This window comes from Centrocercus urophasianus, unplaced genomic scaffold (genome assembly GCF_019232065.1).
Source record: "Centrocercus urophasianus isolate 14NV4802_14NV808 unplaced genomic scaffold, USGS_Curo_1.0 seq_11, whole genome shotgun sequence".
Classification (NCBI taxonomy): Eukaryota; Metazoa; Chordata; class Aves; order Galliformes; family Phasianidae; genus Centrocercus; species Centrocercus urophasianus.
The window spans coordinates 71,705,627-71,731,396 of record NW_024884253.1 but is presented as its reverse complement, the minus strand read 5'-3'; the positions used below and the strand labels follow the sequence as shown (position 1 = coordinate 71,731,396).

At 34.9% G+C, this 25,770-nt stretch overlaps 1 protein-coding gene across 1 annotated transcript in view; it reads left to right on the top strand.

Annotated features, from left to right (window-relative positions):
* CDH18 (cadherin 18) overlaps positions 1-25,770 on the top strand; it is a 152,880-nt gene that overhangs the window by 68,363 nt on the left and 58,747 nt on the right. Inside the window, exon 4 of the mRNA XM_042839741.1 lies at positions 22,966-23,133. Coding sequence (XP_042695675.1) covers positions 22,966-23,133 — 168 coding nt within the window. The remainder of the gene's footprint in view (positions 1-22,965; positions 23,134-25,770) is intronic.

The window sequence follows — 25,770 nt, the reverse complement described above, 5'->3', positions numbered from 1 at the left end:
GATTTCTTATTTCTCCTTCCTCATAACGTAATACTGGTCTGTGTCATGTAAATGGCAGATTGTTGTACAGATCTGTTTTCACAGGGAAGTTTAGGTAAAGAGGCTTTGCAGCCATTTGTGTGCATCAGCAAAACTGCATGTGCTTTGTGGAGCTTTCAGACAAAGGTCTCCTACTGAAAGTTGCCACATTTAAACTCCAAATACTAGTTCAAGCTAGTGAATGCTATCTTAGATAATTTAGCTGCCTGAAATGGCGAATGAGAGCAGTGAATTCTTTCTGAATGTCAGTGCCTACATTATGAAGTGTTGCAGCTAAAAATGAACTGCTTGACTTCCATTCGGAAACAGGTAAGAAACGACAAAATTGGAAAGTAAATAGCGGTACCCTCATGTTCAGAACAAAGTTGTGTCTCAGGCTACAGTGAGATCAGTAACACAGAAAGAAAAGAGCTCTCTTGTCTTCTGAGCAGTTTTTTTTCCAGCAATAATACTAATCCTTTTTCACTTACTTTCCAAAATACATTTTATTTCCAAACTGACAGTGGAAAGGGGGAAGGATTTATTGTTAGAATGTGGTCAGTACTGTGAAACTTGGATACGCTGTCAGATGAATTTTAGGAAAATGCTGTGAGAAAGGAATCAGACATCTTGACACTGAGATGATTACTCACATTTGGGAAATTGAAACAGAGAAAACAGAGATACTGAATATGGTAATGAAATAGCAGTGCAGATTTGTTAACTCAGGAAGACACCATCTAGGTTGATTTTTATTTTTTTTATTTTTTTTTAGATCCATTTAGGAGCAAGGTCAATTCCACTGTTTAAATTATATGACGTGCTAATGCATCTACAGAAAGTTACTTTACATAGAAATTACACCTCAGTTAAATATTCCTTCATAAGTTCCTGAGCCAGAATTTAAATAACACCATGGTTCATCTTATCAAGTCATTCAGAATCTTTTTGAAAGGTTTGCATAAGAAAAGTGATCTGTTTCCTTACACTGTGAGCATACAGAGAAAGGGTCAATTTACCTACATCCTAATCCTAAATGGAAGAAGAAATTGCTTTCTGGAATATCTAGTGTAATTTGTTGCAGGCTGACTGTTAGATAGTACTTTCTGAAGATGATAAAAGACATTAATTGATTTTGTAGTTCAGTGACACTAGGATAAGTGATGCTCTCAAGCTTGGCTTAGAAACTTGTTTTCATTTTTCTTCTTTTTGATTTGAAAGGTTTATATCAAATACATAGGAGGCACTGATGGAAGAAACATACCATGCAACACATAATTAGTATGATGAATGTATTAGACAGTGTCTGTCTTTGTTTAGCTTATTTGATTTTAGATTAAGTGCATTAGTGCCCAAGGAGGAAAAGCAGACTGTAGATGAGGGATATATATGTATTTTTTAATGTTCTTCAATGTTAAAGGACATTAGGAAACTAGGTATTATCAAGTTAAAAACAGTTTGCTTTCTTTGTAGCATTTGTGTAACCATTGTTTATCAGTTATTAACATGTAGTGCCTATTAAATATTTTTTTGCAGATAACGCGTGCAATAACTCACAGAAGATACAATATCTGTTTAGGATGTAATATATTATGGAAACAAATATTGAGTTTTTCTTGGTCAGAAATTCAATCCCATAAACTTGTAGTGAGAAATGAACAGACTTCCTGTACTGAGTCCTTATTCCCTCTATTCATTTCTCTCACACACTTGTATAGGGTAGTTTGAGCTACACTGTACCAAGGGCATTGCTGTGACCCGGTCCTTGAAGAAGCAGCAGTTGCTGACTTCCAGCTGGTTTTAAAAGAACTTTTTTTTTTTTTTGCTGTGTATTCTGTCCTTTAGCCAGCACATACAATCACTTCTTCCCTGTCCCTATATTGAAAGAAAAAAGAGCGTGTTCTGTAGACATTGATTCTCATGAAAGATGGAGAAAATGTTAATTTCTGTTAGTCTTCCTTCAGATTTCAGTAATTAACATGAGGCAATTACTTTTTAAAAATATTTTGATAGTTTTAACAACATACATGTTAGTAAGGAAAGTAAAAATAAAGCCAGATGTTGCTGAAAGTTACTGTTGCATGATATAAAATAATCAACACAGTCTGATGGCTTTGCAAGTCTCTTACTTCCTGCTTCAAAAATGGACGTGGGTTGATTTCCACAAACAGTAGTTAAGTTGATCAGGGAAGACTTGTCCTGTATTTGTAATATACTTCTTGAGCAGCTCTGCAGTGAGCTCATGCAGTCCTTGAATTTTTATTTTGTTTCATTTATTCTACGTTTGTATACATGTAGATCTATGCGCTTTAACTGGGTTTTTTCCCTATAGAATCACTAAGAAGGTGATTGCACAAACTTTCCTTTTAACTGATTCAGTGTTTTCTTGGACCACTGATTATAAAGTGTATTTGTTATGAGAGACAATTAGAAGATATAGCTGCAGAACTAAAATCTGGTTATGTATATTGATATTTTATTGTGTGTTTCAATGCAAATTAACTTTTATCTAGGAAGAAAAACTCTTCTTCTTAGCAACTCATTAGTACTACTTCACCAAAATGCTTAAAAGCTAAGCAAAACTGGCAATCAGGACATTTCCACTGTCAGGGAATGTTTATTAAGAAGTAAGTTACTTGCAGAACATAGGGAAAATGATTAGAACTGTAAGATGGAGAAAGAGAAATGGAAGCCATAGAAGTGTAAATTTCATTGACCTGTGCTAATGCAGCAGTATAGATAAAATTACTTGCTCTAAAGTAGATTTAGTTATGATCTGTAAAGTGTAATTTTATATAAGCGTAACATCTCAGGACAAGACTGAGGAAGGAAGTTTGACAGGTGGCTAGGGGCTATGCTATTAGAGGCTTTTAACAAAAAATAATTTAAACAATATAAATTTAATCTGCCACCTTCTAGGCTGCTGTCCTGAAAGACAAGCACGATGACTGAACAGTAGTAAAAACTGTAAAGCTGCCAACATTCACTTCCGGCAGAAAATTTCAGTACTCAAGCATTTTACTTACACACATGCATATTTTTCTCATAAAGTCAAGATACAGAAATATCAACATATAAAAATAAGAATTCTCTGGCTAAAAAAAATTCCTCTTCATGCTTTTGAATATGTACAGTCTTCAGTGACTGCCAAACATGATTCTGTTAGAAAATATTGCTAGAAAAGCCTAGATGACTGCTATTAAAACAATACATGCAGATCAGTCGGTTATATTAAACAGATAAAAAAAACTTTTTGAAAAGCTTTTTTTTATATTTATAAATGAGAATTCAACTCAAATTAAAAGGACTTAGCTTTGGTAAAACAAACTTCTCAATATTACTCATTTCTAGAATACTTTTTCATAAATATTCTTGAGGTTGTTTTGCTTTCACTGCAATTTTGGATGGGGAAATATTTCGCTAGTTCAAGCTTTTCCAGACAAAAGAAGCAATTCCAAAACATACTTGAGATCTATCAGAGATAATGTCAAGAGTTGCAGTCAGGGTCTTGTTTTACCATGTCCCTTCAGCATGCGTGAAATAATATTATGATAAAATAATTGTAATTGTAAATAATTATGTTTTCAATCTGTTTTCACAACTGTCTAGTTAATAACATCATGACAGTGTATTTCTGTGGTTGAGAATAAATTTGAAAGTTTGCAGAAGAAAGGGGATGGAATCTCCTTTGTGTCTGGGAAAAAATGTATGTTTTTATTCTTCTGAACCAGACAGAACAAATGACGATTTTTCAATTACAGTTTCAGGAACAGGAATTAATTTCATGTTTCTTAAAGGAGAACTATGGTCATAGTTGTGAAAAGCCGCTGAGAAATATAACATGGACAGCTGTTTAAATTCAAAATAATTAAGAGGTCATATATGAAACTAAGAAGAGCTTCTCGTACAATTAAAATTATATGATGCTTTTAGCCAAAAAGATGAGATTTGTAATGGACTGTTGCCAACACAGGCCTATGACTTAAAAAGCATATATTTAAGTAATGTATCCTGTGTGTTCTTTTTACCATCAGATTGTAACAACATTATAATTATTTGAGTCACAGTTTGTAAACATTTGTATAAAGATAACATAAAACTTCAATGGGAAATGTAAAGGAAAACCAAGTTAAGGCTGTCCTTTCCCTTTAATTTTTTACCAGACATCATATGGCAGTACATTCTATATAAAGCACAGGACTGCAGAATTTCATTTTATTGCTGGGCTGTTTATTTATTTGTTTGTTTCCATTAAGTTTTACACTATTCCCTCGGTCAATATTTGGAAACATTTTGTGGATTAGTTGTTTGAGACGGAGAAACCCTTGATATGTATAATGCCAATTCAGTGTGCAGTGTCTCCTACCTGTCTATCTTTGCTTCCCACTTCTTTTCTACTTGACTCATGTAGAGATTTTAAATACATTTCTTCAAATTTGTTCATCAGTCTTCCACTGTTTCCTGATTTCCTGAATTTCAGAAAGATTAAATGCCCAGTGAATGATACGTGAGCACACAAATTCAAAATTGCACAGTAGGAGGATATTTTTTCTGATCAAAATAAATGTGTTCACTGCTTATTTTAGTTTCTGAATATTTGCACAGTGTTTTACATGCTTTTGGCCTGGTCAAAATAAAGAGTTGCTACAAAAGTAATGCCTCCTATTTTATTACGTTGGCACACAGTGTCAGTGGCAGATGTTGGTGGTATGACTGTAGAGGGTGAATCATCTCGCCAATGTCCTATTACATTCCACGTTGTTGCCATGTGATAGATGGCAGCAGAGGGGCAATCTGACAAAATGGCATCTGACATGACAGTGCATATGAAGCAGATTGTGGAACTGAATTCCTCCATGCAGGCCAAACAGCAATTGTGAGCAAAGTGAGGTGATGGGTGGTGTGTTTCAACAGTGGCAACAGTGATGTGGAAGACAAGCCACATTCCAGGTGGCCACACACAGCTGTCACACCACAAAAATGTCTCAATCAGCAACTCTGCACAAATAGGTGAACTACAACCAGGCATCTGTGTATGGAGCTGAATATTGGGTTTGATGCACTGGAAACAATGGTGGCAATGTTGGAATGGGATTTTGCAAAGTTTGTGCCAGATGAGTCCCTTGAATGCTCACACAGGACAAGAAAGAATAGTATATGCAAATTTGTCAGAATCTATTGAACCAATACAAAGCTAAAGGTGACAGTTTCCTGGATCACGTCATTACCAGTGATGAAACGTGTCACTGCTATGAGCCGGAGTCAAAACAGCAGTCCGTGGAAGGGTGTCCTGTTCCGATACCCTGCTATAGGCAGGGACATGTCCCACTGGACCAGGTTGCTCAAAGCCCCATTTGGAATGCTTCCAGGGAAGGGGCATCCACAACCTCTCTGGGTAACACTCAGCTTGTTGTCATGATGCTGGCTAAGCTAAAGGCTCATGCCAGAGAAGCAGTCTTTCTCTTGCAACAGGATAATGCCAAGCCCTATGCTAGTTTGAAGATCATAAAGCATATTGCCAGTCTTGGCTGGACTGTCCAACTATACCACTGTATCGTGTGGATTTGGGGCCTTCTGACATCCATCTATTTGAATTGATGACTGTGTGGGCAACATTTTCCTAGCAAAAATGCCATCATAGCATCTATGAAACAGTGGTTCACCTGCACTGGTGCAGACTTTTATGAGTATGGCACACAGGCTCTTATTTATTGCTAGTGAAAATGCATAGCTAATAGTGGTGATTATGCTGAAAAACAGTGTTTTGAAGCTGAGAATTTGCTCTATAAAATAGTGTTACTGTGCTCTTTGTAGCTGTTGTAGTTTCCATAGAAATAAATAGAAGGTACTTCTTTTAGAGCAACCTACATAATAAATATTTGCAATTGAAATGCCTTCAGTTTTAAGACAGGCAGTGTCAGGTTTCCAGTTCACAGCATGAACTGTGAATTAGATGGCATTTTGTTCTGTATGCTGAAACAAACTGTAGGGTTTTTTGTTTGTTTTTTTGTTGTGTTTTTGTTTTTTTTTTTTTTTAATCTTTTCTACTGCAACTGGATTATCTTTCCTTTGGTAAGTATGGAATACCTGCGCATAGGACAGAGCTTCTGAGTATGGAAGGCTCAGTAATTGTAATCAGATTATGTTGTGGTTCTGGATTATCTGTGATTTAAATGTGAGGCTTAGGAAGAATAGTAAAAATGGTGTGATGGGTATGAGATTAGTTTAGGAACTTCAGCAGTCAACTGGCACCTAGCTTGTTCTTTTACATAATGGTTTAGCTGTGCTTCTTGTAAAAAACGCTGCATAACACAATAGAAGAAAAATGTACTATCAAACAAGCATATTCTGGTTACAATAATTCAAAACGTTACCTTTTAACATCTAGACTTTGGAGGGGTTGTTTTGGATGTTTGAATGTAAGATTTCTGCATAGCACTGCCATTTCAATTGCTGTAGTATCTATTGCAAAATAACTATTATAGTTTTTTGCATAGGAATTGTGAATGTGTTGAGTAATTTGGGAAAATCATAGATTTTAAAGAGTTGAATAGACAGTTCTCATTGGAAATGCATCAGAAGAGTTAAGGATTTGGGTATTTCTTGCTATTCATTTTGGGCAGAACCGTAGGTGAGCTCTACTGCTTCCTTTTTCCTAAGTATGCATCAAGACATTTTATTTCTTTTGTGTGTTTTGAATCACTGCATGGTTGAATAGATATAATGGCACAAGGCCACAACTGCTCAAGAAACAAATGCTTGTAATTTCTAGTTGAAAGTTCCTTATTCATGTAAACACAGTCATATCGTTCATACCGGAGAAACTGTACCATTTGGCTCTGAAAGATGTTGTGACTCCTCCTCCATTCCCTCCAGAATTCTTTGTGAAATTCTGTTTGTTCACTCAGAATTTGGTTTCATTCTTTTGTTTCTCCAAATGCTGTTACTGTGGGGCAGTAATATGCCAGCTGCACAGGAGAAATTTACCAAACACAAACATTGCATTCAAGGAGAGGATTATAAGTGGTGGCTGAAAATCCATTATCCTTGCAGTGTTCTGTCATTTTACAGGTTTGCACCTGCATGTGCTTGTTTGAATTATCTCTATTCTATTATCAACATATCATTCTTTTAGTTGGGGAATGCACCTAATGGCCTGGAAAATGACTTCAGTGTTGCTCAAAAGCTTTATGTTAGAATGTATTGTGTGACACAGTTAACTCTTGTCAGTTGCCATCACTGAGAAAAGCATGAAATATAGTTAAAGCTGGCACAGTGCTAAATAAAAAAGGAGGGCTGGTAGCTAAAAAATAAAAACAAACTGATAGAATAAAATGAAAGTCACTGACATGCAGTAAATACACAATGGAGGACTTGCCAAGTAGAGTTCAGCTTGCCTCCTGTTTTCAAATGTGCAGTGTTTGCGTTCTATACTATTTTATTTTTATTCTATACTATTTTATACTGTTCTATACTATTTAACTCATGCACTGCTATACCAAACCCTGTCAAACAACATCACTACCACAATCACTGATGTTTTTCTAGCCATTTAAAGCAATTAGTAATGAAGATATTAAAATAATAAAACATAAAATGCAGGTAAAGACTCTTGTTAAGTGATCTAAATTATTTGTTATATTTCATGTTGGGGGGTTTCTTCCAGTGTTCAGCTGCTGGAAATCATGTTCGTCCTCTAAGTGGACACACTCTGATAAGTTGCAGGACTGGCATGCCTTTGCATAATGAATTTGTATTTTATGTCAGAGACCACAGGCATCCTGGTGTGCAGTCTTTAGAAGCAGAGAATCTTCACATAATTGTGTTCTACACAGAGAAATAGCTAGATAGTCAGAACACAGCTGGCAGGAGAAGAAAAGCTGCAAACTATGTCATGATTCAGTTGGACTCTGAAACATTTCTGAAAGCAAAACTGAAAGTTTTTGCAAGCAGAATGACTTGACTTTTTGGGGGGAAACTGACATCCATGCTTCTGTGGGATAATTAGGGAATGTTCTTCTACTTCGTATTTAGGTTCCTCTGTATTACAGTGTGGAGAGCCAGGGCTCTAACCTGTTGATTTCACTGTATGTGAAGGGAATAAAACAAAGCTCTGGAATTCAGCCTTTTAAATATGGCATGCAAATGGAGAAAAATCTAAACTCTTTGAAGTTTGAGATGAATTACATTTCTCTATGTATTTTCTCACCGTTTTCTACTTGTGTCCCTTTAAATATTATACTCAGTAAACAGATCTCTAATTATTAAGATGCTCTTCATACCATTTCTGAATGTGGATTTAATGAAAAATGCTCAGATTTGTCAAGTCACTCTTTTTATATGCCGTTATAATAACAGGAGCCTTACAATAGAAAGTGAAAATTTCATCTTTACAGTAGAATTCACAGTGTTGTAGTATTTGTGTGGAACTGTGTGGACAGCTAAAACCTCTTCTATTCTTTGCTTGAAATAGCTCTTTAAAAAGTTTCCAGGAACAATTTTGTGGACCTGGGTGAAATGTAGTTGCTTGATCTAGTGCTCTGCACAGACTAGGTGTTGTGGGCACACTGTCAGTTCCAAGGATTGGAGTAGTCCCAGTTAATGATTTTCACATGACATTAAGTGAGAAGGTGGCTATCACTGGACTGCTTGGATTATGGTAGTAAGAGTATTCTAACTATTTATGTAATATTAATCATGCTGTCACACATTGTAAATATAGTTAAGAAGAGTTTCAGATGGTACTAATTGTTAACATCATCCAAGCTATGGCATAATAAATGATGGAATCTCCAGTTATTCTATTTTCTAACGTAATGTTTATCAAAGATAATAACTTTCCCTGCCTCATACAGTAAAACAGAATCTTTAAACCTGTGCCTTGTGTTCTGTTGAAAATCAATCTTTTAGATACAGGGAACTAATGGTGAAATCAATATTTTGAAATATCATTGCCTAGTGTTAGGTATGGTTTCTCAGATATAAGTGGGCACACTTATTTTGAGGCCATGTTTTTAAATGACTGTTTTCAGACATTTATGCTTGAAAATTACTGGTTTCATCCACATTGTCTTGCTATTGTGTAAGGAAAACTATTTTGCTAAGATTTGCTTTTTTGTTCAGAGTGGTAAGACCAAAAATAAAAGATATAATGCTTGCAGACAGCTTTTAGAAAATTGTTCTTGAAAAATATATTAATTCATTCAAAACAGAGTGATATAGCTGTGTCCTTTGCAAACTATATATGTGTATCCCATTAAATTTTCTTAAGATTCTGAGGATTTGTGTGCCATTTTCCATTTGATAAATGATATCTTCTAGAAAGGGTTATAAAAGTCTGTTCTCCAATCTTTTTGTAAATGGTTTCTGCAACACAGTTCATAAACAATCTAAGTGATATTGTGTAACGGTAATGGATCACAGTGCAAAAGTTTTATGCATGTCAAAATATGTTTTGAGTTTTACTGTTCAGACTTTAACATTCAAAATGCTACTTCTTACTAAGTTTCAAAAGTATTAAAGAGGATTTATTAGGATACTATGTTCTCTGAGGTCAAGCTGACAATTGTCCTATGTATAGGGAAATGTTGCTCCATAAAAGTGGTTTTTACAAGTGTACTATTAGTCTTGATCAAAACTAAGAAGATAATGTGGACGTAAATGATCAACCTCTACTAGTGCTGAACCAGCTACTATGCGCATTGCCATTTTCTGGACTATTATATGCTGGAAGTTAAGTTTTCTAATATAGCCAGCAGTACTCTTCAAATGCAGCAGTCTATAGATGTCATTTATTTAAATCTGAAATACTTAAAATATATATGGCCCATTTGAATTTTCACTTTTCTGAATGTTACAGTGACTAACTTTGCTGCAAATAAATATACTACATCCAGGAAATAAATTCTGCTTCATAGATGTTTCCCCACTTAAAACTATTTAATTTCCTGTGTTCAGGATAATTTATAGTACTTGAGCTTTCTTCCAGTTGCATTCCCAGTGTTGGTTTACTTACTGCTTTTCTCAAAAGATCCACTTCATCAGCAGAAATGCATTGTTTTTATAAGTACGTATTGATAATTATTGCACATTGTGTATTCAGGAGCCACTTTGTGTCTGTAGCAGATATCAGGTCTCACTGATGAACTGGTTTCTTTCTGATAACGCAAAATGGTAAAAAATTCAGTACAGCCTAAAATATAAACATGAAAGAAAATATATGATTGTGAGTAGAAGGATAGAGAAATTAATTGAATTGCCTAAGAGAAAGGTAATGGCTCAAGTAGGCATGCTGAAAACATAATGGTATGAACATAATGGTATAAAAAAAATTGCCATTTTTGGCCAGATTTTCAGGAGCTTTCTCATAAAGGCAGCCTTTGCTAACATGAGCTCCTCTTGCTATTAATAGCTGAAGAGTGAGAATTCATCATCTAGAGTACTGTATTGACAACTTAGCCCTAATCATGGTAAGAAGCTTTTTCGACTAAAAATAAAAGATAAGATTATTTATTGATATAAATCGTTGCAGCTTCATTATCTTTATTTGAAATGTCTGGATTTACACCAGATTGAGATCAACAATGTGAGCTCCTGCTCATCTTAATTATATATATGTACTTTAAGATCTTAAGAGCAGACAAGAAAAACACTTTACTGTTCCAAACATGGCAAACCATAATTGCTGCTTTTTCTGCACAAGGAAAGCTCCTGTCTACTTGAATTAGGATTTGCTATGGCTGACCTGATCCCATTGATTTTTATAGGTTCTAACTTGGTACATTAGATAAAATGCTCTTTTTAAAACATTTATTTACATATCAGTTATCATATATGTAAGTACATTTAAATTACTTTAGACACTCTGTTTCATATTGTCTCAGGTTATTCTGGAGAACTGAGTTACATATAAGGAGCAGTGCTTACTATTGTAGGTGAAGCTTAAAGGAAGTGTTCCTCTGAAGCATACACAAAGAGAACACCAGGAAAATAATACATTTCTAAGTTTCTTTTGATTAAAGTAATATAGTGAATAAAATATGGAGTGAAAAACTGGAATTCTTCTCTGACTCTCCATTTTATTTTGTCGTATTAATTCCCATCACTACTTAGAACACACATTTAGTAAGCAATCATTGACTTCATACCGAATGGTCAATCAATTTATTCCTATTATCTTTTCTCTATATTATTGTACAGTGGATTCTTTAACAAGAAATAGAGAAAACAGATATAATTTTAGGAAATCATTTCTTGTGAAAGGGACAGTTAGTTAATATCCCGGTTTTTGTTCAGTCCGGGCCTGCATGAGGTAAACATTTGCACAGCATGTAATTCTAGAGAAGGAAAAAAGCTCTAATATAACACTGCTTCTGATCTGTTTTCTTCCCTGTATAGACAACAAATAAATCACTGAGACAAATAAACTCATTCAAGGTATCAATCCTAGGGAAAGTTTATTTTCAGAAGGTCAGTGGAAATTTGCACCAGTTGTTATTTCATTTTTTTTTGACATCTTCCCAAATATTTTATCTCTAAAAAATTCGAATGTCACACCTTCATCTATGGTCAAGATTACATTTTGTCAAACATTTAGACAGCTAATGTTGGTTCAGTGCATGTTTGAAACATTGTAATGTGTTAAGCTGCATAGCACAATCAAACTGTACAAAAATATGAAGCACTTAAAAGAGACATACCAATTACTCAGGCTTACTTAATCTTTAATTGAATTTGTGCATTTTAATTTTTCTACACTGAGCTTTAAAAGGCATATTTATGCATTTGTTATTGTGTTCATCTGAAGGGGTTGTGTAGATCAGTGCAGTTTATGGAACTGCAGTTTTAAGGTTTTATTGTCTTCTCAAAAAAATAATGGAAACTTGGAGGTATAGCATGAAGGCTATTACATTTTTCAGTGACTGCAGATGAAAATGACAGGTAGGAAGAGGAAATGAAAGATGATCTTGTGAATTTTTTTTTTTTTTAATTTGTATTTATTTATTTTCCAGCACTCATCATAGAAGTTTGCATAAAATTGTGGTACTTGTGACTTGGTTAATAAAGTTGCTTTCTTCATTGTAAATGGGGTCCTGGCTTTCCCAGGGCTGAAAACTAAATACATATGGAGTTATTCCCAGAAGTATTAATATTCAGTAAGAAGTTTTAAGGGAAGGCTTTTGTATTTTCAGATTTGTGCTTTATCTGAATGCAGAATCATTTCAAATGGAGTCAAGCTTCAGTTTTAACATAAAAGTGTTTTCCATACTAATATTCAGGCACCTTGCAGAATAATGTATTCAGACAAATTGAGAAGTGAAACAACTTTTTAAAACTGCGTGTTGTCATGGAGCAATCATATTTTGTATTTTGTGTGACTGTTTTGATGCTTTTTCAGTTAACTTTAGTGTGAGGGTGTTTCTTTTCAATGTACTACAATACTTCTCTAATTCAGTAGTTATTTTCTTGATAGCAGTGCACCCATAGCAGTGGAACAGCACAGACTTCTGTTCTCAGCCAACTATTTGATTTATTGTGCCTCTAGGCAGAGATTTATCTTTACTCTGACCAAATCAATATCTAACTCTCAGATCAATGCATCCCAGCTGAATCTCAGCAGAAGTAAATAACTACCTTTTGTGTCACCTAATAGACAAAGGTTTTCTATGCGTTAGGTCTAAGACAGGAAATATTTATGAGCAACTAAATCAGAAGTTTTAATATAGGATAACTTTAAATTTTCTACATAAAAAATCATTGTGTTTTCCATGTGAAAAAGAAAGTTGTGAAAAATGTGCTGTTTACACATTTTCAGCATTCAAAAATATCTATTTTGAACAACTGTTGTTCTTAAGTCAGCGTTCTGTTTACTCTGATTAAATTTCTTAAACATCTCTACTTCTATGTGGAATTTAAACTGTTTCTTTCACTATCTTGGAATTTTGTTATAAGAAGTAAGCTTTCAGTGAACTTATATATGTATATATAGATATAGATATAAATATATGAAACATGTTGAAATATATATGTATGTATATATGAAATATATACGTATTTCAGTTAAAAGGTTTTTTTTCTAGAAAATACAATAAAATTTTTTTTCTAAGATTTTTTCTTCAAGCATATCTATTAATCTCGTACGTAATCATTTTCACTTATTGTAATACATAGATAGATACTATCTATACTATAATTGTATGGATAGTTATATTCAGTTGTACTAAATTTGCTACTAAAACATTTCTAAAGAATTTTTGCTGATTGTATTTCACTGATGGTTAAATTTGATGATTTTACTTTCAGTAGTCATTAACTTGCATGGCCACAATCACACATTGTAGTATTAGTTTCATTGTTGTTCAAGTACCTAGGTTATACATTTTGCATTTCCATATTGACATCAGTCTCACTGTATTTCATTTGCACTTGAAATTTATAAATAAGCATACTTAGATGATGACTAAGGTTGAAATCTAAGTACCTTACGCCAATTACATATAAATTCAGCTATACTGCTATGAAGTCCTTAAGGTGTTACATACAGGTCAGTGATGCACTGAGGTTAAGTGGCACACTCATGGTTATGTTGTGAGTGTCGTGGGTAGAAAAAAGCACAACCTTGTAAAAGCTTGGTCTATTGGCTAAGCAAACTTTCTTACTAGAGGACAAGTGGAGTTACAAGTCTAGACACTGTCAATTACAATTAAACCAGTCAGCATATGAAATTTGTTCAAATGTGGAATCTTTCCAAGATTGTGTGGCTGCATTCAGGTTTTAATTAGCTGGACACTATTTTGACCTTATTTGAAGGCTTTTTTTGTCAGGCTAATAATCACTGTCTTCTTGTCTCTCTTTATCAAGGTGACTTGCTTGAAAAGAAAACACAATATTATTCAACATCATGGGCAATTGTGTTAATTATCTCAAATTATTTAGATATATTCTCATATGTTTATTAAGGACAAAAAGTTAAATTTGCATAAAAGTCTAACTTAATAATAATAATAGATGAGAAATGTAAAATAATGTCTGTGAGTCAATCAATTTTCCTTTCTGTTATGGAGGAGCTGTGAATTATGGGTGAAATGTTAGTGACTTTAACCTTGAGCTCTCTGTTATTTTATCATTTCATTCAAACTACAAATTAAAAAGATTTTCACGTAGATGGGTATGTAGGCATGTGACATTACAAGAAGCAGTATTTGATGCTAGTAGTAAACACTATTTCTGTTTTAAGGGAAGGGTATTTCAAAGCTGGTGAATATTAGCAACCAGTCTTCAAATAGTTCTAAGCTCTTTCTTGTCAAATGGGATTTTCTTTTAGAGGATTCTGGTACTTAATTCCCATCTGCTGTGACCAGGGGTTACTGAAGCATCCCCTGTCTACTTAACTGTTTTGTTCTTCTCAAGTGTCATAAAGTCGTTTAAGGATTAAATGCAACCCCAAGTTCACGTTGTGAAGAAATCACCCTTAATGAATAATTTCCCTCTTCCCAGTGTTTTTTGCCTCTTCCTTATGTTCATGTGCACATCATTTGCTTGATCCTTATACTTGTCTACATGACAAGTAATCTATAATGGAGAATTTTTCAATAACTAAACAACATTAATCTGTTAGTTTTGTATATCTGTATGTATATATATTTGTATAGATACATAGTTATCTTGAGCATAATTAGGTATTCCATTACGCAGCCAGTATTCATTAATTGAGGGGTTTCAGCAATCTTTTTTTTTTTTTTTTTTTTAATTTTTTTTTTTTTTTTTTTTTTTTTTTTTTTTCCCTAGAGTACAGTTTCATCTTCGGTTTTAAATACATGTTTAACTGAATTGTCAAAAAATCAAAAAACCCAAAACTTCATTTTCAAAAGAAGGAACATTAGCCTTGCCTTGTGCTGCTTTACGTAAGGCACGACCATACTGCTTTAACAGAAACACATCAAAAATTTAATTGCTATATTGTTGAAGTTGAAGAAATAATCATTGAGACCTGTTTGCTTCTAACCATATATTTCTTCAGAACAATGAAAGAACTGCTAATTCAGTCCCAAGGAAAAGATATTGGTCAGCGCAAAGTCACTGACTTATCCTCATATAAGACATCTCCAGCTCCAGAAGTGATGTCTTCTATTTTATTGTGTTGGCCCATGATGTCATTGGTGGTATGGCAGTAGATGTCAAACCTTCCCACCAATATTCTGATACATTGTGTTGCTGTGTAACAGATGGCAGCAGAGGGTAATCTGACGAAGTGATGTCTGTCATGGGAGTGCATATGGAGCAAAGGTGTGTCATTCAGTTCCTCCCTGCAGAAAAAAAGTGCTGCCATTGACATTCATCAATGCTTGCTCAACACTGACGGTGACCAAACAGTGGATGTGAGCACAGTGAGGCACTGGGTGGTGTGTTTCAGCAGTGACAATAACAACAGTGGATCACTTCTACTTGAGCAGATTTTTACCACTGCAGCATCCAGGCTCTTGTTCATTGCTGGTAAACATGTATAGCTAGTGGTGATGACTGTGTTGGAAAACAGAGTTTTGTAGCTGAGAATTTGTTCTGTCAGATGGAGTTATTGGGCTTTTCATTTTCGTTTCCATGGAAATAAATAGGAGGCATTACTTTCAGAACACCTACACGGCAATTATAAATTACTGAGTAGATAACATGAAGAAAGCTAAAGACATTGGAAACTATGAATCCATGAAAGACAAGACAACAGTTTAAATAGGTTTAGTATAATTTTTCAAGTAAGAAGAGAGGAGAAAAAATGGAACATAACAACATGAACAAAAATGAGTGAAGATGTAGAAAACTGTAAGAATGCTACAGGAATTAGATCTATGCAGTATTTAGAAAGAAGCAATTATTTGCTTATCACACCATGTAGTCTTAATAGTAGCTATGAAGAACACTGTGTCACATCTGCTTGGGGAAAAGTATCTTCCAAGAAACAGTCTCAGATAAATTCTTAACTACTTGCATAACTTGCTAAGGCAGTTTTGATCATGACAATTCTCACTTTAAATACTGTATTACTAGAGAAATACCAGAACCAGAATTTTCAGAGTGTAAATGTGTGCAAATTTTATGAAAGGACCAGCTAAAGAAAATCTTTAACATTAGGCTGGCAAATTTATGCAAAAACAATTAAAATGAAATAGTTGAGAAAGTATTTAGCTTGTTAAAAATTGCAGTAATGCCTTTCAGTATGTTTTCTGTAAGAACACCAAGTTAAACCCAATTACAGTGTTTCATGAAATGAGGGGTTACGCAGCATTCTAATAAAATACATAGCAATGAGTAGTAGCAACAAAGCACACATTAACTGGATTTGAGCCAGCTACCTGGGAGGTAGCAAAAAATTGTCATCAAGGCAGGATCATTTAGAAAGAAAGAGTTACAACCAGAAGTTAACAGGATTGGTGTAAAAACAAATCTATTCAACTTCTTTGTGGTTTAGAAGTATGAAAGTATTACTGATAAAAGTTTTGGGTGACACAAAATGGACAGAATATTGAACACAGATGAAAACAGCACATCCTGGTGGAATAACCTGGTTTATTTGAAAGACTGTGCTACTCAGTTCAATAAATGCAAAGTCCTACAATTTGGGATGCGGGATTTATAGTAGAAGTGAGGAAGGTAGAAATATATCCAGGAGAACTACATCATAAAATAAGAATAAAGCAATTCAAAATGAATTACCATTGCACTATTAAGCAAAAAAAAAAAAAAAAAAAAAAACACAACAACAACAACAACAAAAAAAATCCTAGCACATTTCTCAAATTGATTTTGTAATGTATTGCAAAAGATTAGAAAAGCAAAATTTCATACAACTATAGAATCACAGAACCACTGAGGTTGGAAAAGATAATCTAGTCCAACTACCACCAATGTTGACCTGTTTCCCTCTAATTCATGTTCCTTAGTACCATATCTACATGTTTCTTGGATGCCTTCAGGGATGGTGACTCAGCCACTTCCCTGTGTAGCCCATTCCAGCGCCCAACTGCTCTTTTAGAGAAGATTTTTGTAATATCTAACTTGAACTTCTCCTGGTTCAACTTGGGGACACTCCCTCTTATCCTATCACTAGTTATGTGGGAGAAGAGGTTGACCCCCACCTTGCAACCTCCTTTGAGGGAGATGGAGAGGGCAGTAAGATCTCCCTTGAGCCTCCTCTTCTTCAGACAGAACAACAGCAGTTCCCTCAGCTGCTCCCCACAAGACTTGTGCACCAGACCCCTTGCAGCTTCATTGCCCTTCTCTGTACGCAATCCACGGCATCGGTGTCTTTCTTGTAATGAGGGGTCCCAAACTGAACACAGTACTTAAGGTGAAGCCTCAGCAGAGCTGAGTACAGGGAGACAGTCACGTCCTTGCTCCTGATGTCTACACTATTTCTGATACAAAATTTACATCAGAAGTTAGTACAGGGAGGAGAGAGCAGAATTGTGATACCAATATTCACATAATGTGTCCTTAGTTCTCTTAATAAAATGTTTTTTGAAACTGAAAAGAGAAAATAACACTGAGTTTTGAGTAAGAAAAATGGCTTTCCAGTTACTTATTTTTACAATTTATTTTATCAGAAATGTAGATTCATGAGAATATATCTTTACAAAATGAAAAAGAGCAAACTCATGGTTAACAAAATTCAAAGCTTTGAATTTGAAGTTGCATACCACCAAATGAGGGGTAGACTTTTGACTTCATGATTAAGAATTGGAATATTCAGTTGAGAAAATAGATAATATCTTGTACTTCTTGATTGCTTCAGTTTAAAATTACATGCTTTTAGTAGAATGCGCTTTAGCCAAAATCAAACTGCTAGTTTCAGTACAGTGCCAGTTCTGTCAATGGTCTGAGTTTTATGGGAGATCTTGTGGTACCATATGCCTTTTAACATAGGGAATCTTTAGACAAATAATTTACCATTAAACTTCAGTATCAGTTATTTGGAGAAATGTATTTTGACAGTGAGTGTATCAAGTTGTATAAACATAAGCTATGCTTACATTACTTTCCAAGAAATATTGAAAATGTTGCTTAAGAAGCATCTGAATTGCAAAGTTTTGACTAATTTCAAAATTTATATCTACTTTGGTGCAGTGAGTTTGATAATGATCTCAAGAGACACCACCTGCAATGCTACATCGAGTTCTGGAGCCCCGAACACAAGAAGAACATGGAGTTGTTGGGGCAGGTCCAGAGGAGGGCCATGAAGATGATCAGAAGGCTGGAGCACCTTCGCTATGGGGACAGGCTGAGAGAGATAGGGCTCTTCAGTCTGGAGAAGAGAAGGTTCTGAGGAGACCTTAAATGGCCTTCCAGTACCTGAAGGGGCCTACAGGAATGCTGAGGAGTGACTTTTTATTAGGGCATGTAGTGATAGGATGAAGGAAATAGCTTTAAATGGGTAGAGGATAGATTTAAACTAGGTATTAGGAGCTTTGGACAATTTTGTAGCATCCAGTGACTCTGCAGCCCACCTTTTGGACTGCCCAGGTGGTGACTGCATGACTTCCCCATTACTGATTTGTTTTGTCTTAGAGAATCTGAAAATATTTTTGGAAAATCAAGGCCATCTGCACTCTTATAGTTCAGCTCATGCTTGTTTTGTGTAGATAGTTATAAGATGTTCCCTTGAACTAGGAAATATTTACAGAATTGATGCTGCATGTCATAATGTGCCCAACTAAATCTAATGACTCGATATTTTACTGTTTCATTATTATGGTAGAAGCATCTTTTTCTGTTTCATCTTCATTTTTGTATTAAAAACAATTTCTAGCTTCATTGGTCCACAATATAGACCCATTTTACTCATCATGATTAACTCTTTCTTGTTAGAAACAGAAACACAGAAAAAAAATTTATACACCGTACTTCAAATTACTGCCAGACAACCTACCAGCTACCACTGGAGTTGTGCTAAAAACTTGAGTTTTAGTGTGTAGAGGTCCTCAGACATAGAGACCTGTGTTTTAACTATTCAACAGAAAAGAATAAAAGACACCCCTATCTTTACAGCCACGTTGAGTCCACACCAGGCTTAGATTTGATGAAAGAATTTGAGTATGAAAGCAGCATGGAAATGTCAGTGCAGCAGGCTGATCTTTTATGTTATTAGATACTAAGATTTGCACCAGAATATTGGTTTTATTTCAATACTGTATTAGCTGATAATTTTAATGCAGATTTCTGAGCCAAAGGGAAGAGTTAATGTTTGCAGGAATAACTACAATCAGAGTGGAATAAACCAGCAATCCAATACTTCTAAATCCAGTAGATACCTTTCCAAAGGGCAGTAATTTGGAAGTATTAGTGCTCTGAAGTCAATGGAACATGTACATCATTTCAGTGGAGAGACATCCCTAGTGGTAGTGTCCTAATTCAACCAGATTACAAGATGCTGAGAAAAAAAATTACTTTTTTCAGAAAGTATGAACAATTTTAATTGAACAGAATTGAAAAATTTGTAAGCTATATACATATGCTTTAACTATTGACAAGAGAAAGAATGACAGCTTCCTGCTCAAATAGGGTGTCCAGTTGCTATGGTATTTCTGTAACATGGATTCCTTTGATTTGCAGCAATTTTATGTGGCAGATTTGTGTTGCTACTCTGCTTGCTGGCAGGCAGCATGGCAGCATATTCTTAATTTAATTCATTTGATTATGTTTTTCATTATGGAAACAGTGGAAGATGCTATGATTTCATTTGGCATCCTCACAATTACCACATAAATTGGTGTGTTTTCTGCTCAGTCAGTGAAGATCTCTTCCAGTCCCTTAATTTGGGAGGTTTTGGCAGTTTGGTTTTTTTTTGTTTTGTTTTTTTTTTGTTTGTTTGTTTGTTTGTTTGTTTTGGTTTTTTTTGTTTTTTTTTTCTAAATTCAGGCTGTTACTCATTAAGAGGTTTCACCACTAATAATAAATTGAAAGTCAAAACCCATAGAAGTCCTCCTTCCTTCTCACAAAAGGGATATGTCAAGTTCTTTCAAGGAAGAATAGTACTAGATTTTGAAATGTATGTTAGTATATATAATATATTCAGCACATTAAGATAAAATAAAAAAGTTAACTATGTATCCTAAAGCAAAACAGGTATAAAAATAGGTATTTTTGTTCAAAATATAAAAGTAATACTAATGAAATTGCCATCTGTAGCAGTTCTCTTTCCTCAGTAATTAGTAAAATTTACAAAATCAGTTTGATGGTTGTGTTTATGACAAGACACACAAATAAGAAACTAGAGTATAAGAGATCCAGTAAAACCTATTGTTCATTCAGAAAATCTCTACTGATTAGCAGGATTGTGTGGGAACTGCTGAATCACTGCCTCAACCTCTGATTGATCACCTGAGGTGAGCAATGAGTCAGCCCTGGGAGCACAAGTGAAGGCAATTCACCTGTGCTGCTGGAAGGGGTGGAGCCTGGCTGCACCTCTCCTAGACCCATTTAAGAGCTGACTAGCAGGGGGGAAGAGTCTTTTTTGGAGATCCCTCCTCTGGAGTTTTGCAGTGAGCCCACGATGTGGGTAAGCTTTCTATTTATTCTCTATTTGTTATTATAATCTTCTTTGTCAAAATCTCTTGTTTATTTTGTAGTTATGACATTTGTATGTTCATTGATTGTACACATGATGCAACAGCAGGATGGGTATTTTCCATACGAAAAACTAATTAGCCCATAACAAATTAGACTGTTGCTGAAGCAAAAGTGGTTCGGGGGTTTTTTTGTTTGTTTTTGTTTTTGTTTTTTTTATAATTGTGGTTATGAAGTCTGAACTGGAATGCAGGCAAGTATAATTAATGATAAAGAAAGATAAACTCAAATTGTACAGTTCAAAACTAGAAATTATTGGGGAAAAAAAATAAAACAACAAAAATGACTATGATGTAGGGGTGCATAAATTTAGGTGAGTTTGAAGGAAAAGTGTGTTCATGAGTAGTCTTCCATGTGGGAAAACAGATTTCACATAATTTAAGATGGAAATTGATATGACTAGACTTAGCAGTCCAGTGATCTAGAGCTGCATCTGCAACTCTGCGCCGCGGTCTAAACTTCCACGTGATATATACAGTTTTTAACCTAACTGTCTCTTCCTTAATGTAACTCATCCTTAATATCAAAAACAGTATGGAGGAGTTTTTGTAATGATTTATACAATTTACTTTTTTATTCTTCCTTTCCTTTTTCAATAAAGATAAATAAATATTGGAAATACAGCTGAGAAGTAGCCAACTAGCAAGGTAGCAATAGTGCCCAATATGCCAAACAAGACAAAGATTCAGGCTGTATTTGAATTTAAAAGGCCTATGAAAATGAAAAAACTGTAACATGGAGGGGAGTTGGCCAGGGAAGCAGCTTCTCCTTGGGTAAAGGCTGTGCGCTGTTAGACAGATAGTGAGCAATTGCGTTGTCCTTTTTTTTCTTTTTTTTAATATATATACTTACTATTAACATACTACTAATATAACTATTATCATTACTATTTTTTTTCCATTTCTCCTCCCCAATTCCTCTAGGAGGGAGGAGAGAGTAAAAACTGGTGCTGAGCTGCTGCCAGGTTGAAGCATAGCACTTCCTGATACTGATACCTTTGAGAAATTTTAAGTAATAAGCCACCTATTGTGTACCTCAGAAACCTAAAGTTTCTTACAACTGTCTTTTTTCAATTGCTTTTTCACCAGTGGAATTATTTTTCCATCTCATCACACCATGGACTGGTTGTGCCTGGTCTTATTTCTTCCCTATTGCAGCACTTGACGTTTCCATTTACTGAACTCCATGAACTTTCTGTCAGCCTGTGATCAAATAAATTACCATTTGCAGACATCATAATGAATGAAAGATATACCAACACTAGAACTGAACTCACAGAGTTGACTGTTACTCCTTTATACTAATCTTTCCTTGTGCATTTATGATCGACTAAATGTTAAGATAAATTCCTGGTTATTATGCATAAAGAGAAATAGAATTTTAGTCTTACTCAGTTTTATTTTTCTTTCTGTACAGTAGTAGAAACAATGAAAGCTTATCCTTCACTTTTCATACACTTATGAAGAGAAGTGTGCATGATTGATAAATGTAAATAAGGAAGTACGTGTTGGGGTAGTTTTCAAAGGGAAGCAGCCTTATTCTGAACTTAACTTTTATTTAAAAAAAAAAGTTATCTATGTCTTCTCCACTTAAGTATTAATTCTCATTAATAGTTCTGTTAAGTAGATATTTAAACCGTTATAGTAACTGAGTTCATTTTAGTGATGCTGGATTCATTATTTGTTAATTTACTAACATAGTTGTTGAGGGCTGCTCCTAAAGTAATGACTGCTGTTTTATTATGTTGACACCATGGCATGGGTTGGTGCATTTCAGCAGTGACAACAACAGTAGGTCACTTCTGCTCAAGCAGATTTTTATCAGTGCAGCATCCAGGCTCTTGTTCATTGCTGCCAAAATGCATAGCTGGTGACAACTGTCTTTGAAAACAGTGTTTTGTAGCTGTGCATTTGCTCTGTCAGATGGAGTGACTGTGCTCTTTATTGTAGTTTCCATGTAAATAAACAGGAGGCATTACTTTCAGAGCAACCTGACACAGAGGTTTTGTGGTTTTTTCATAGTCTCAAGCAAGTTGACTGGCTAGCATCTGGCATGTTTGCTCTAAGAAGAGATAGTGAAGCACTCTCAAACACTCTGTGTATAATCCATTATTTATTATTTGTTTGTACACAGGAAGCAACCAATTGGCTTTTAACTATGAATATCATCTTAACCCAGCTGATTTGGATTATAGAAAAGCTTTGTGTTTCCAGAAAAAACATTCTATTCTTCTACCTTTCCTGAAAAGAACAGTTGTGCTTAGCATTTCCCTTTGCTATAACAAGCTAATCCTCACTTTTCTTTCTTCTGTTTGTTTTCTTTCCACCACAGGAGTCATCAGGACTGCCTTGCATAACATGGACAGGGAAGCCAGAGAGCATTATTCTGTTGTCATTCAAGCCAAAGATATGGCTGGGCAGGTTGGAGGGCTGTCAGGGTCAACAACAGTAAATATCACACTCACTGATGTCAACGACAATCCACCCAGGTTTCCTCAGAGTATGTACAGTTTCAATATATATTTTGTTGTGAAAGTTGTGTTGTTTGTCAGTGAAGTAGGAAGCTACTAGTGAAATCAATTCCAATTCAAGGGGGAGAAGGCTACTGAGGGAATGGTATGATTTCACGAATATTGTTGCTCTAATATTTTTTTTTAATTTTCTCATGTTTTTGTGTGAAGCACAGGTATGAAACAACTGAAATACTGAAACCGTGAAGATTTATTTCAATTAAACACTGAGTAAGAGAGAGATGGGTGATAAGTAAATACTCATGTCACATGTGGGTTGCTCTCCACACCTTTTAGAATGTGCATAAAGCAGTAACCACATATTTCACCTGTGGGATCAAAATGTTGTTCCATTGTTCAAAACAACAAAAAGTAACACATTCAAAGTTCAAATCTGCATTTGGCTGCTTCCATACATATTTATCAGTTTTCATTTTCTATTTCTTTCTCTAAACTCTTGCAAACTTTTAAGATCACTTTTTGCACTACAAACAAAATCTGAGCCGTTAACAATTGTTGAACTGCTGTGAAGTCTGTCTTTCTCCTAATTAAATGTTCTGGCAGTGTTGGTGTCAAACTGAATGTTCTTACACTTATGTATGTAAAAGTGTAAGCCAGCATACTCTTGTTAGAAAATCTTTATGTGACCACTTGTCACAGATTTATCTCTATATCTATCTGTGTTCATGACAGGGGGACAGCAGGCCCGCAGGGCCCCCCCCCCCAAAAAAAAAAAAAAAAAAAAAATAGAGGGGTTTATGGGCTGATTCAACCCGGTTCTTTGACTGATGGGACAGGGGACCCACAGATCCATGCCCTGGGAACTGAAGGCAAAACGGCTAGGGGATGTGCTGCCAGGATGATGAGCAGAAAAAGAGACAGTCTCGTTCAGCAACTGCCAGCTATGACACCACTAATAGGAAGCTCACTTTTATCCAGCTCGTTTTGTGTATAGTGATCTGACACAACAGCTGGAGCCCTGTAAGTACTCAGGATTCAGTTGACAATTTATTTGAAAGTCTTCTGGAATGAAATTGCATAGCAAAACCTACTCCCTTTGCCGATTGGCTCAAGGCCAGTAAGAATCTTGTAATCTGGACTCAGATGTTGCATGAGCCCTTGTAGAACATAATGGACTAGTAGCTATAGGTACATCCACTGGGAAATACATAAGCTATTTGAATGAGATTTATAAACAATAGTAGAGATCACAATGCTCCAGGGAAAAACAAAGCTCCCTGGCAGTGCATGTTATGTAAAATCTGGTCAAGCAATAAGAAGGCTCATTAAAAGTATTGCAGAAAAGAGTGGTTTTTAGTGCCTCACATGTGCATACACAAGCCTTTTAAAAACAACCTTTAATAAAGTATGTTTGGTTTTAGGTTTCACGAAATTGCCAATATACTCTGTGTTGTATTTAATAATTCTGAACTTTTGAAAAGACAAAGGGAAAGCCATATCTTCGATCAAATAAAATAAAGCAGTTAAGCTACAGAAAATGTCTTAGTTTTTCTGCATATTCAGGAAGAAATGGATCCCTATGTTTGCTCCCTTTTGAGTGGAAGTTTTTGGCAAGCTGACTGACACAAAAGTGTACATCAGCACATATATTTCTTAATTTGACTTAGTATTTTAGGAAATTGAGAAAATATAACATCTTCACATTATCTTCTACACAGTTTAAGGGACTCTAATAATTGCATAAAATATTTTCAAAAACTACAAAGCATCATTTCATTTCTAATGGAAAGTCATTGTTTAGTAAAGCAAGGTAAAAACCCTATGTTTTAACATGTACCGTTTTTACCAGAAAATATTAATCCTGGAACAAGTATTGTTGGTTACAACACTTATCTTTCCTTACACAGAATTAGTATAGTGCAACTTTGACTGTAACATTGCTTTTCCACTTCTTTTTGAGAAGTGTAATTGAAAGCCATTGCAAAAGAATGGTAGCTGTATGTTAGTAATAATGAATCAAAGCAGATGATCTAAACTCAGCCCATCTTACTGTCTTGAAATATTGCAGTAATATATGAGTATTATGTTAATAAAAACAACTTTGCTGTTTATTTTTCTTCTCCTCTAATTGTATGCCATGCTTTTCAGTTAAGTTTCCCTTCAATTTCCTTATTAGGTGGAATGCTAAATGACTCTTACTGAGGTTTGTCATATTCAGAACTGAATTCAAGAGAAGTACTAACCAAAGCTACGTATATAAAGTGTATAAATCTTGGGACAGGCTGAGCCTAAGCTAAATCAGAATTCTATTTTGGTTAGTTTTCTTTTTCTTCATAGCCATACATGTGAGTTGTGAATCTGACTGTAACTGTATGAGTACAGTACAAGCTAGGAAGCATGTCTGATTGGCGCTTCTATTATTTGTTTTATCTAGAAGCGCACTTTACTGTATGCATTTAAAAGGTCTATCTTTCTGGCCCTGTAGATAGGAGTTCATGCATATGGACTAGGGTAAGCTAGATTTGTCCTTTCTGAATAAATTCTTCAAAAAACTAATTGAAACCTGAATAAGAAATTATAAATCTATCTTTTTATATGAATTTACTGTATTTTTTCTGTGCTCACTCAAAATATAACTGACCTTTTCCAAAGAAATTATTAGAAGA